Source organism: Hylobates moloch, unplaced genomic scaffold (genome assembly GCF_009828535.3).
Source record: "Hylobates moloch isolate HMO894 unplaced genomic scaffold, HMol_V3 SCAFFOLD_3, whole genome shotgun sequence".
Classification (NCBI taxonomy): Eukaryota; Metazoa; Chordata; class Mammalia; order Primates; family Hylobatidae; genus Hylobates; species Hylobates moloch.
In genome coordinates this window covers 31,548,854-31,560,306 of record NW_026652278.1, presented here as the reverse complement: position 1 = coordinate 31,560,306, position 11,453 = coordinate 31,548,854, and the positions used below count along the sequence as shown (strand labels likewise).

The following is an 11,453-nucleotide window of genomic DNA, read 5'->3' as shown; positions in this document are numbered from 1 at the left end:
ATGTGGATCACAAGGTCAAGAGATCAAGACCATCCTGGCCAACAAGGTGAAACCCTGTCTCTACTAAAAATACAAAAATTAGGTGGGCGTGGTGGTGGGTGCCTGTAATCCCAGCTACTCGGGAGGCTGGGCAGGAGAATCGCTTGAACCCAGGAGGCAGAGGTTGCAGAGATGGTGCCACTTCACTCAAACCTGGGCGACAGAGTGAGACTCTATCTCAATCAATCAATCAATGAAGGATGGAGGAAGATGGACCAAAGGCAAACAAGGTAGTGCTATCTAAAAAAAAAAAAAAGAAAGGAAAACCAGCCAGGAAAGATGGAGTGCAAACCACAGGAGGGACTTTCAATGAGAAGGTTGTCAAATAAAAATGTCCTTGAAGACCTCAGCAAAAGCTACTTCAGGGAAGTAGTAGGTTGAGGATAGAAGGAAAGAAAGTGGAGGTGGCAAATGTAGCATTCTTGCAAGAAAATTGACTGAGAAAGGAAAGGGGGAGGGAGTGATGGAGATGGAAGTGGGGAGATGAGGATGAAAGAACAAATTCCAAGACAGGAGAGATGAGAGGGTATTTCTATGCTGAGGACGGAATGAGGGCAGTGAAACAGAAATGGATGCAAGTTCTCAAGGAAGGTAGGGGCCGGGGAGGAGAGGCAGGGCTCATAAAGAGGGATTGGCCTTGGAGAGAGGAGGAAAACTGCTCACCTGAAAAGGCAGTCAAGGGGTGCAAGGACCTCTGCATACAAATTTGTAGGTGTTACTGAAGAGTTGGCACACAGGCTCAGTGCTTCTAAATTATGTTTCTCTGTTTTGGTTTGGGTGATGAGTTGTTGATATGATAAAGTGATTTGGTGCGCTGACTGGAGCCAGAGTGCCTGTGGTTGAAATCCCACCTCCACCACTTAATACCTGCTTGATCTTAGTTAAATTATGTAATCTCTCTGTGCTTCATCTTCCTTATCTGTAAAAGGGACTAGGGGATAGAGAAGGCTGTCACATAGTGATATGGAAGTGGTTTTCTTTCCTTCCTTCCGTCTTTCCTTCCTTCTCTCTCTCTCTTTCTTTCTGTCTTTTTAAATTTTTTATAGAGACAAGGTCTCCCTATGTTGCTCAGGCTGGTCTCGAACGCCTGGCTTCAAGCAATCCTCCCACCTCAGCCTCCCAAGGTACTAAGATTATAGGCGTGAGCCACCGCGCCCAGCCATGTTTATTACTATTTCCACTAGATTGTCATCTCCATGAGGTTGAGGTTTTCTATTTTGTTCAGGGCTGTCTACTCAGAGCCTGGCACAAAGCATGTGCTCAACAAAAATTTCCTGAATGAGTAAATTGGGGTGAAATCCTTGGGAGAGGGGCTCAGGGGGCTGGAATCCCTATTCCTGCGTCGGACTCCGGGCCACTGGGCGGTGTCCTGGGGTCTGGGGAAGGGCTTCCCCCTGCGCCGAGAGCGTGCCCGGGCGGGCGCGGTCCAGGCGCTGAGCCCCTGGGGTGCTCCCGTGGCTCCTCCCCCGGCGGGCGTGTAGTGCCGGCACGGCGACTGCGGGAGCCATCCCGGAGCCGGCCTGGCGGGGCGGAGTCGGCGCTCAGCCCGGCCTCTGCTCACCTCATCCACGCGGGACGGAAGTCTTGGCCCTGCTCCGCTCCCCCGAGAATCGGGCCTCGCCCTGCTGGGCGGCTGGACCTGGGCAAAGCCTGGGCGCGCTCCCGCGCGGCGGCGCCATGAAGCGCTCGGGGACTCTGCGGCTGCTCTCGGACCTGAGCGCCTTCGGCGGCGCGGCGCGGCTCCGGGAGCTGCTGGCCGAGGACTCAGCGGTCCGAGTCCGTGGCAGCCCGGACGGCCGCCACTTGCTGCTCCTGCGACCCCCTGGGGCGGTAGCCCCACAGCTGCTAGTCGCGTCGCGAGGGCCCGGCGCGGAGCTAGAGCGGGCCTGGCCGGCCGGCCAGCCCTCCCCGCTGGACGCCTTCTTCCTGCCGTGGCCAGCGCGGCCGGCGCTGGTGCTGGTGTGGGAGAGTGGCCTGGCCGAGGTGTGGGGCGCGGGCGTGGGGCCCGGCTGGCTGCTGCTGCAGAGCACCGAGCTGTGTCCGAGCGGGGGAGCCCGCGTTGTGGCAGTGGCGGCGCTCCGAGGCCGCCTGGTGTGGTGCGAGGAGCGCCAGGCCCGGGCCGAGGGCCCGTCAGGGTCGCCAGCAGCCGCTTTCAGCCACTGTGTGTGCGTCCGGACCCTGGAGCCCAGCGGAGAAGCTAGCACCAGCCTGGGCCGCACACACGTCCTGCTGCACCACTGCCCCGCTTTCGGGCTGCTGGCCTCCTGCAGACACCTCTTCCTGGTGCCCACTGCCACCACCTGGCCTGGCGTGGCCCACGTTCTACTCATCTGGAGCCCAGGCAAGGGCAAAGTGGTGGTGGCTGCCCCACGGCTTGGCCTCTCCTACAGTAAGAGTCTGAATCCTGGACGAGGGGACACATGGGACTTCCGGACCCTGCTCCGAGGCCTTCCTGGGTTGCTGTCCCCCAGGGAGCCACTGGCTGTACACACCTGGGCCCCAACTCCCCAGGGCCTGCTATTGCTTGACTTCGGGGGTACCGTGAGCCTAGTGCAGTCCCACGGTGGTACCCGGGCTGTGGGCACCCTGCAGGAGGCACCTGTAGGCCCGTGGGGGTCTGCAGCCCTAGGCACATTTCAGGGCACTCTGGCCTGTGTGCTGGGCTCCACATTGGAACTGCTGGACATGGGCAGTGGGCAGCTGCTGGAGAGGAAGGTCCTAAGTACAGACAGGGTACATCTGCTAGAACCGCCAGCCCCCGGCATGGAGGATGAGGAGGAGCTGGAGACCCGAGGGAATCTTCGTCTGCTTTCAGCCTTGGGTCTGTTTTGTGTGGGCTGGGAAGCCCCACAGGGTGTTGAGTTGCCTTCAGCCAAGGATCTGGTGTTTGAGGAGGCCTGCGGGTACTACCAGCGGCGGAGCCTGCGGGGTGCCCAGCTCACTCCAGAAGAACTGAGACACAGCAGCACATTCCGGGCACCTCAGGCTCTGGCCTCCATCCTCCAGGGCCACCTGCCCCCATCTACACTGCTGATCATGTTGAGGACCGAGCTTCGGGATTACCGAGGCTTAGAGCAGCTGAAGGCCCAGCTGGTGGCTGGGGATGATGAGGAGGCTGGTTGGACTGAGCTGGCGGAGCAGGAAGTGGCACGCCTGCTGAGGACCGAGTTGATAGGAGACCAGCTGGCCCAGCTCAACACCGTTTTCCAAGCCCTTCCTACAGCAGCCTGGGGTGCCACCCTCAGGGCCCTGCAGCTCCAGCCAGATGGGAATGGCAAGCTGAGGTCCCAAGCACCCCCTGATGTGTGGAAGAAAGTGTTAGGGGGAATAACCACTGGAAAAGAACCCCCCAATGGAATACTGCCCCCCTTTGAACTCCTGTGCCAATGTCTGTGCCAGCTGGAGCCTCGATGGCTGCCACCCTTTGTGGAGCTGGCACAGCAGCAGGGCGGGCCGGGCTGGGGGGCAGGGGGCCCGGGACTGCCCCTGTATCGCCGAGCCCTGGCAGTGCTAGGTGAGGAGGGGACCAGGCCTGAGACTCTGGAGCTAGAGCTGCTCTTGAGCAGTGGGCGGCCTAAAGCTGTGCTCCAAGCTGTCAGGCAGCTGGTGCAAAAGGAGCAATGGGATCGGGCTCTGGATGCTGGCCTGGCCCTCGGCCCCTCCAGTCCCCTGCTTCGAAGTGAAATCTTCAAACTGCTGCTGGCCGAGTTTGCCCAGCACCGCCGGCTTGATGCTCACCTCCCCCTCCTTTGCCGCCTATGCCCACCAGAACTGGCTCCAGCTGAGCTCCTGGTTCTACTGAGGACATACCTCCAAGATGAGGTGGGGCCCCCTACCCCATTCCCTGAGCCTGGAGCAGAGCCCCCTCTCACTGTGGGCTTGCTCAAAGCCCTGCTGGAGCAGACTGGGGCTCAAGGATGGCCCTCGGGCCCAGTTCTAAGCCCATATGAGGACATCCTATGGGACCCCAGCACTCCACCCCCGACTCCACCTCGGGACCTGTGACTACCCTTCAGGCATCGGAACACTCAGGGCCTGGAGGCGTGCTTGGGACTGGAGGCTTGCTTGGACGGGTCCTCTGTGTCACTGACACAGGAAATCATTTCTGGGACACAGTGATCAGGGAAGGGTGCCTGGGACTTGGAGGGGCCCATGTATGGACCTGTGTATGCAATACTGTTCTGTCGTCTGGAGCTATTTTTAAGATGTGTGTGTTAAATATATACATAGTTTAATATATACACAGCTGTGTGTTTTTAAACAGCTACGGGTCTCAGAGGATGCAGGTTATAGAGGGAGTGGTTGGATCTGGATCTTTTGGCTAAAGTCCCCACTTCCAATCATGAAAATAGTTAACATTTATGAGCATTTAATACAAGCCAGGCATTCTACTCATCTTTATATAATCCCTCATTTAATGCTTCTCATAACCCCAGTGAGGAAAGTACTGATATTATTCCCATTTTACAGGAAATAGAAGTTTAGAAAAATTAAATGACTTGACCAAGTTCATTTGGCTAGAAAGTAGCAGCTTAAAGATTGGAGCCACCTCACTGAACAGCCCAGTAGGTCCTACCTGCTTGGGCTTGGATGTGCTCCCCATCCCTGGCTCCATGCTGACTTCCCTGGCCCGCTAAGAGGAGGAGGAGGACTACAGAGCTCCACCTTCCTTTCCCCAGGACTCCTCTGCTCCAGAGTAGGAACTTTGCTGGGCCCTAGGTCCTTGCCTGTCTCCACCAGGATTTCTGGAGCAGCCTCTAGTTTAGGGGAAGATTTGCCACAGACAGGAGAGCTGCCTGCAGAGCTCTCTGGCTCAGTAACAAAATTCACTGGGAGCAGAGCTACCTGGAGAGCCCCATATTCCTGCTGACTCTCCCAAGTCAAGAAATAAGAGCATCTGCAACACAGATCTCTGCTTGTCTGGATTTATTCAACAGGCTCAATTCTGAAGAGGCCTTTGCCCCATGCTCATTTCTACCTAAGTAACCCCTCAGCCTAGCTAGCCTAGGATAGACCCCTGGTTCTAGCTTAGGGTAGGACCCTGGATGCAGCTACTCAGCATCATCCCCAGTCCCAGATACCCCTTGTCCAGGGTTGGGGCCAAGGTTAGAGCTGACGCTCAACTTTGTCCTCAGCTGGGACCTGCAGCTTAGATTCTGTTAGCCTTAACCTGGGCTTAAGGTGGACTCAGGCTAGGACTAATGAGACTAGGGACAGTTCCTGTCTCTCAGGGGAGAGAAGTAGCTACTTAGTCTTATCTATGGCTGGTGTTAACTCTTCAGCCTCATAGAGGTCCTGAGGTGGCTCATCTGCATGGCCAAGTCCTGAGGTACCATCTTGGCCTCCTCCAGAGCTTGGATGGCCCTTGTCCTGGCCCTCAAGCCAGGCTGCCTACCAATACCTGGAGTCAAGCTACTGTTCTTCCCAGAGGCCCAGGGATAGGGACAGTTCCAATCTTGGCTTCCACCTCAGCCCCTTCCTGGTCTGGAAGGAGTTCCTCTTCTTGGTCTTGAAACTGGGCTCATCATGGCTGCTCAGTGGGAAGCTGCTTCCTGTTCATGATCCTGCTTAATCATTGTTGCTTCTTCTCAAATCTCCCAAGCCTGGGATTTGGCTTGGTCCTCCTTCTGTGCCCAGAAGAGAAGGAATTCTACTCAGTGGGCCCCTGGGGGCATGGGCAAGGGAAGGAAGCCAGGTTTTTCCTTAAGGTTGTATGGCTCAAGGAAGTTCCCTGGGACCACCCACTAGTAGGGCCTCCAGATGAAGGCCACCCAGCTCAGCATCTCTGAGCAGAGCAGGTGGGCTTAGATGGTGACTTTTACCTGCTTTTACAGGCTTGGTGCTTGATCACACTAGCCTTATCCTTCCTTTCAATGTGGAGGGTGCAAGTGATCCCAACTGCATCTCAGGACTTTGGAAGACAGCTCAGGGATGCAGGACTTTGGAAACAGCACAGGGATCACCGTGTGGCTGAGTTTCAGTGGAGTTCCTGAGCAGGCTATCAGACAGAAGTCTCTGAATAGGAGGGTGGAGATCTTAAGCCAAAGTCCTTGGCCTTGAGTACCTGAGAAAGGGGTAAGTTCTGGCATTGATGGGTTTCATTTTTATTTAATTAATTAATTTATTTATTTCATTTTTATTTTAATTATTTATTTATTTATTTATTTATTATTTATTTATTTATTTATTTTTTGAGACGAAGCTTCACTCTTGTTGTCCAGACTGGAGTGCAATGGTGCAATCTCGGCTCACCACAACCTCCACCTCCCGGGTTCAAGTGATTCTCCTGCCTCAGCCTCCTGAGTAGCTGGTATTACAGGCATGCACCACCACGCCCAGCTAATTTTTGTATTTTTAGTAGAGATGGGGTTTCTCCATGTTGGTCAGGCTGGTCTCGAACTCCTGACCTCAGGTGATCCGTCCACCTCGGCCTCCCAAAGTGCTGGGATTACAGGCGTGAGCCACCGTGCCCAGCCTTTTGCTTCTGTTTTTAAGAGACAGGATCTTGCTGTGTTGCCCAGCCTGGAGTGCAGTGGCTTATGGGCTCAAGCAATCCTCCTGCCTCAGCCTCCTAAGTAGCTGGAACTACAGACACAGGCCACTATGCCTGCCTTGGTTGCCTTTTTTCTTTTCTTTTTTTTTTGAGACAATTTCTTGCTATGTTGCCCAGGCTGGACTTGAACCCCTGGACTCAAGCACTCCTTCCACCTCAGCCTCTCAAGTAGCTGGGATTTTAGGAACATGCCACCACACCCAGCTGCTGAAGGTTTTGAGTGGTGAACAAGGTCTCAGATCCAAGGTCCCCGGGCAGGACTGGAGTAGGGGGATCTGAAGTCTCTGGGAAGGTGAGGGGAGGATCCTAAGCCAGTGGGCAGGAGCATTTCCATAGGTGTGCCTCACCTCAGGAGCTCTCTCAGGTTCACATGGCAGTAAAGCTAGGCACAAGGAGTGCTGCACAGTAGTCCCAGCAAGCATCCTGGGTGAAGGCGAGGAAGCAGGGCGCAAGGCTCCTTCAACTGCCTATGTGGCCTCAGGGACCCAAGCCTCCCTTTTTCTTTCTTTTTTTTTTTTTTTTGAGACAGAGTCTTGCTGTGTCACCCAGGCTGGAGTGCAGTGGCGCTATCTCACCTCACTGCAAGCTCCGCCTCCCAGGTTCACACCATTCTCCTACCTCAGCTTCCTGAGTAGCTAGGACCACAGGTGCCTGCCATCACACCTGGCTTTTTTTTTTATTTTTATTTTTATTTTTTTGTATTTTTAGTAGAGACAGGGTTTCACATGTTAGCCAGGATGGTCTCGATTTCCTGACCTCGTGATCCGCCCACCCTGGCCTCCCAAAGTGCTGGGATTACAGTTGTGAGCCACTGCACCCGGCCTTTCTTTTCTTTTCTTTTTTTTTTTTTTTTTTTCTTTTTTTTTTTTTTTCGAGATGGAGTCTTGCTCTGTCACCCAGGCTGGAGTGCAGTGGCGCAGTCCCAGCTCACTGCAACCTCCACCTCCTGGGTTCAAGCGATTCTCCTTCCTCCCGAGTAGCTGGGCCTACAGGCGTGCACCACCATGCCCAGTTAATTTTTGTATTTTTAGTGGAGATGGATTTTCACTGTGTTGCCCAGGCTGGTCTTGAACTCCTGACCTCGTGATCTACCCACCTTGACCTCCCAAAGTGCTGGGATTACAGGCGTGAGCCACCGCACCCGGCCTATACTGGCTTTCTCATTGATATCCCTGTCTCCTCAAATCTAACCTTGGTTACCGAGAGTATTGTATACTACAGCAAATCTGATCAAGTTCATCACCTACTCCAATATTCAGGGTAAAGGCCAAACTCCTAAGAAAGCCATCCCTTCCTTTCTGTCTGGCCCTGCCTCTCCAGTCTTCTCTTCCAGTCTTCTCTTGTTTTATACTGTGATTGCCTAGTTATTTGTTCATTTCCCTGATTAGTATACAAGTTCCTTGAAGACACAGACCATGGTTATTTGTATTTTGGTATCCTCAGCATGTATCACAGTGCCAGGTTCATAGTAGGTTTAATTATTATTATTATTATTATTATTATTATTATTAATTATTATTATTTTTGAGACAGAGTTTCACTTTTGTTACCCAGGCTGGAGGGCAATAGTGTGATCTTGGCTTATCGCAACCTCTGCCTCCTGGGTTCAAGCAATTCTCCTGCCTCAGCCTCCCAAGTAGCTGGGATTACAGTCATGCACAACCATGCCTGGCTAATTTTGTATTTCTAGTAGAGACAGGGTTTCTCCATGTTGGTCAGGCTGGTCTCGAACTCCTGACCTCAGGTGATCCACCTGCCTCGGCCTCCCAGAGTGCTGGGATTACAGGTGTGAGCCACTGCAACTGGCCTAATTATTATTGTGAATGCAGGAACTGACAAGGCCCTATGCCTATGACCTGGGGTGAAAAGAAGGGATTAAGCTCTGGCCTGTAGAGATTCTCTGGCTCTCTTCCTTTCTTTTCATAAGCCAGACTGACTCTTTGGTTGATCCAGCCCTGAAATTGATGGCAGTAAGTCAGGTGGATCTGAAGGCAGAACCTAGCCACCAAGGACAGTGGCAGGGGTGAAGAAGCCACTGAGCTGGGACCATCTTAGGAGTTGAGGAGGTGGAGGTGAAAGGAATGGACATAACTGGTACTACCCAGTGCCCCTGATCCCCAAATCAGGAGAGTTTGAGAAGGGATAGGAAAGCCTGAGTCAATGAGGTTCCAGGGGAGAGACTGGTGACAGGGGCTAGTGGAAATTGTGGGTTGAGGTCAAAGGTCTGGAAGATTGATCCCTACGTTGAATATGGCCATCCAGGCTGGGCACTGTGGCTCACGCCTATAATCCCAGCACTTTGGGAGGCTGAGGCAGGCAAATAGATTGAGCCCAGGAGTTCAAAACCAGCCTGGGCAACATGGCAAAATCCCGTCTCTACAAAAAAACAAAAAATTAGCCAGGTAAGGTGGCACTCGCCTGTTGTCCTAGCTTCTCGGGAGGTTGAGGTGGGAGGATTGCTTGAGCCCAGGAGGTCAAGGCTGCAGTGAGCTGTGATCACACTATTGCACTCCAGTAATAGAGTGAGACCCTGTCTAAAAATAAAAAAATAAGGCCCTCCAGGGGCCATGTTCTTCTTAACCTGTCCTTAGGAAGCGTTCACATTGTGTAGATGTAGCAGTTTGGTTCACACTGACCCGGGTAATCAGGAAAAGAGAAGGAGAGCCAGAAAAGGGGGAGGAAGGAGCTCTAGATTCCCAGGTCTATAAGGAGCCACCCTGGGCCGGAATGCTTGGCAGCCTTACTGCCCAGGAATGAAGGGGGAAAAGTCCTGAGTGGCTCCCCTATGCCACCTCAGTCTCTTCTTAGGCACAGGCTCCCCATGGTGGTTACTCTTGTCACTGCCAACTCCACCCATTGCCCTCAAACATGCACACTTGCCATTTCTCAACTAAGGACTGAGGAAGCCTCTGGATGTAGTAAATGGAGCTTCTCTTAGAGCAAGAGAGGAGAAGAGGGAAGGAGAGATTCAGGGAACAGAATCATGGAGAAGGGAAAGGGCCCTGGACTTGTACTAGGACGGTTATCACCCAGAAGAAAGGGGACCTGGGCTGGCAGGATTCTTCATCTCCAGTATTGGAAGTCTGTTCCAGCTACCAACCCGACTTAGATAATTTGGTCCAACTGGGGAGGAAGTTGAGGGCACACAGCAGAGTTTCCTGGGAGGGCATAGCAAGTTCACATTTTATATGAACTTCCTTGAACAGGAAGATGCTGGGACTTTTTCAAAATAAATAAAGTCTCACTTAATGCACGAAATGTGAAATAGAGGTGAGCCCCCCCCATAAAAATATTTTCCAGAATCACAATTTCAGGGCTCACAGACCATGAGAATTATAAACTTTGCTTACACTATTACTGCATGGGTCCCCATTTCTGCTGTAAATAAAAATTCAGGTGGGGAGAGAGGATGAATCAGGCTGTGAAGTCAGGACTGAGTGCCCAGGGTCACTCTCAGTGGTGGATAGAAGACTTAAGAGTGCTTTCTCCTGTAATTCCCAAACAGAGGGCCTGGGCCTGGCTCTGAAGGTCTCTGCACAAAAGCAAGACAGGACAGGAGGAAGAACAAAGGCGAGGAGAGACAGAATCAGAGAGATGAGGAAGAAGATGGGGCTGGACTGGATGCAGAGAATGAAAAGGAGAGACGACAGATGGGCATGGGGAGAGGGGCCTAGGAGGGAGAAGCAGGGAAATTTGCTCACTCTGGGGAGCAGAGGAGGCTCTCAGGTATGAATGCTGGGAGGATGAAGGAAGGCACAGAGAGAAGGTCCTTTGGGGCCTGTCACCAGAATTATGGCCAATGCGTAAAGCCAATGGGGCAGCTGAGCTAGATCTGGCCTTCCAGAAGTTTCCATTATCTAGAGAATAGAGGAAAAGGGAAGGAGCTGTGATGGGCTAAGGAAAGGGGAATGGTGACCTCCACCAAGAAAGTGGAAGACCCATCTCATCCTGGGCCTCCTGGAGTTCCTGGAGAAGCAAACTGTTCAGGCTTTACATAGATTTCAGGTCCTCAGGCTTTGGCAGCCATTTGGATTCCAAGGTGATAGGCAGTCATCTCAAATTCTATTATTTTTGTTTTATTCTGGAGAAAAGGGGGGAAGGTGGGCATTGCCTTCATCCCTAACAGCCCCAGGCAAGCTCTAGGAACAGCCTGGAGCCTCAGAATTGAGGGGCAGGCCTTTCCTACAGAGCCCTGATGCTGGGGGTGGGAAGGCTATTGGGAGCCACAGTAGAGGAAGGGAAGGAAGGGTAGACTGAGGGGAGGTATTGGGTCAGGCGGACACAGAGTTCCTAGGCCAGGTCCTAGGACAAGGCAGGGGGGATGCTGATCTAGGTATCACTGAGATAGTTGCCCAGATGGGAAATCAAGTGACTGCTTATGACTGACTAGATAAGCTCGTTGTTCTCATAACTTCTTTGGGATAGTGGAGGGTCAGTGTGGGGTATGGGATTTACAGGGAGCCTAAGGAGTGGGAAGGGACACATCAGCAACCACTTCCTCCCTTTACCATACTGGTCAGACCATAGTGAATTCCCTAGTGAGTAGGTCTCCCCTGCGAATGTTGGGAAAGGGAAGGACATAATGTGGCTTTTCTGGGAATAAAGAAAGGGTTGCGGCCAGGCATGGTGGCTCACACCTGTAATCCCAGCACTTTGGGAGGCCAAGGCAGGTGGATCACAAGGTCAGGAGATCGAGACCATCCTGGCTAACACGGTGAAACCCCGTCTCTACTAAAAATACAAAATTTAGCCGGGCGTGTTGGTGGGCGCCTGTAGTCCCAGCTACTTGGGAGGCTGAGGCAGGAGAATCACTTGAACCTGGAATGACAGGTTGCAGTGACCGGAGACTGTACAACTGCAC

At 53.0% G+C, this 11,453-nt stretch overlaps 1 protein-coding gene across 1 annotated transcript; it reads left to right on the top strand.

The window, feature by feature from the left end:
* The first annotated feature begins 1,590 nt into the window (after positions 1-1,590).
* On the top strand, positions 1,591-4,278 carry HPS6 (HPS6 biogenesis of lysosomal organelles complex 2 subunit 3). The gene has a single exon (XM_032179399.2). The coding sequence runs from the start codon at positions 1,717-1,719 to the stop codon at positions 4,042-4,044; it is 2,328 nt and encodes a 775-aa protein (XP_032035290.1). The 5' UTR covers positions 1,591-1,716; the 3' UTR covers positions 4,045-4,278.
* The last annotated feature ends 7,175 nt before the right edge of the window (positions 4,279-11,453 follow it).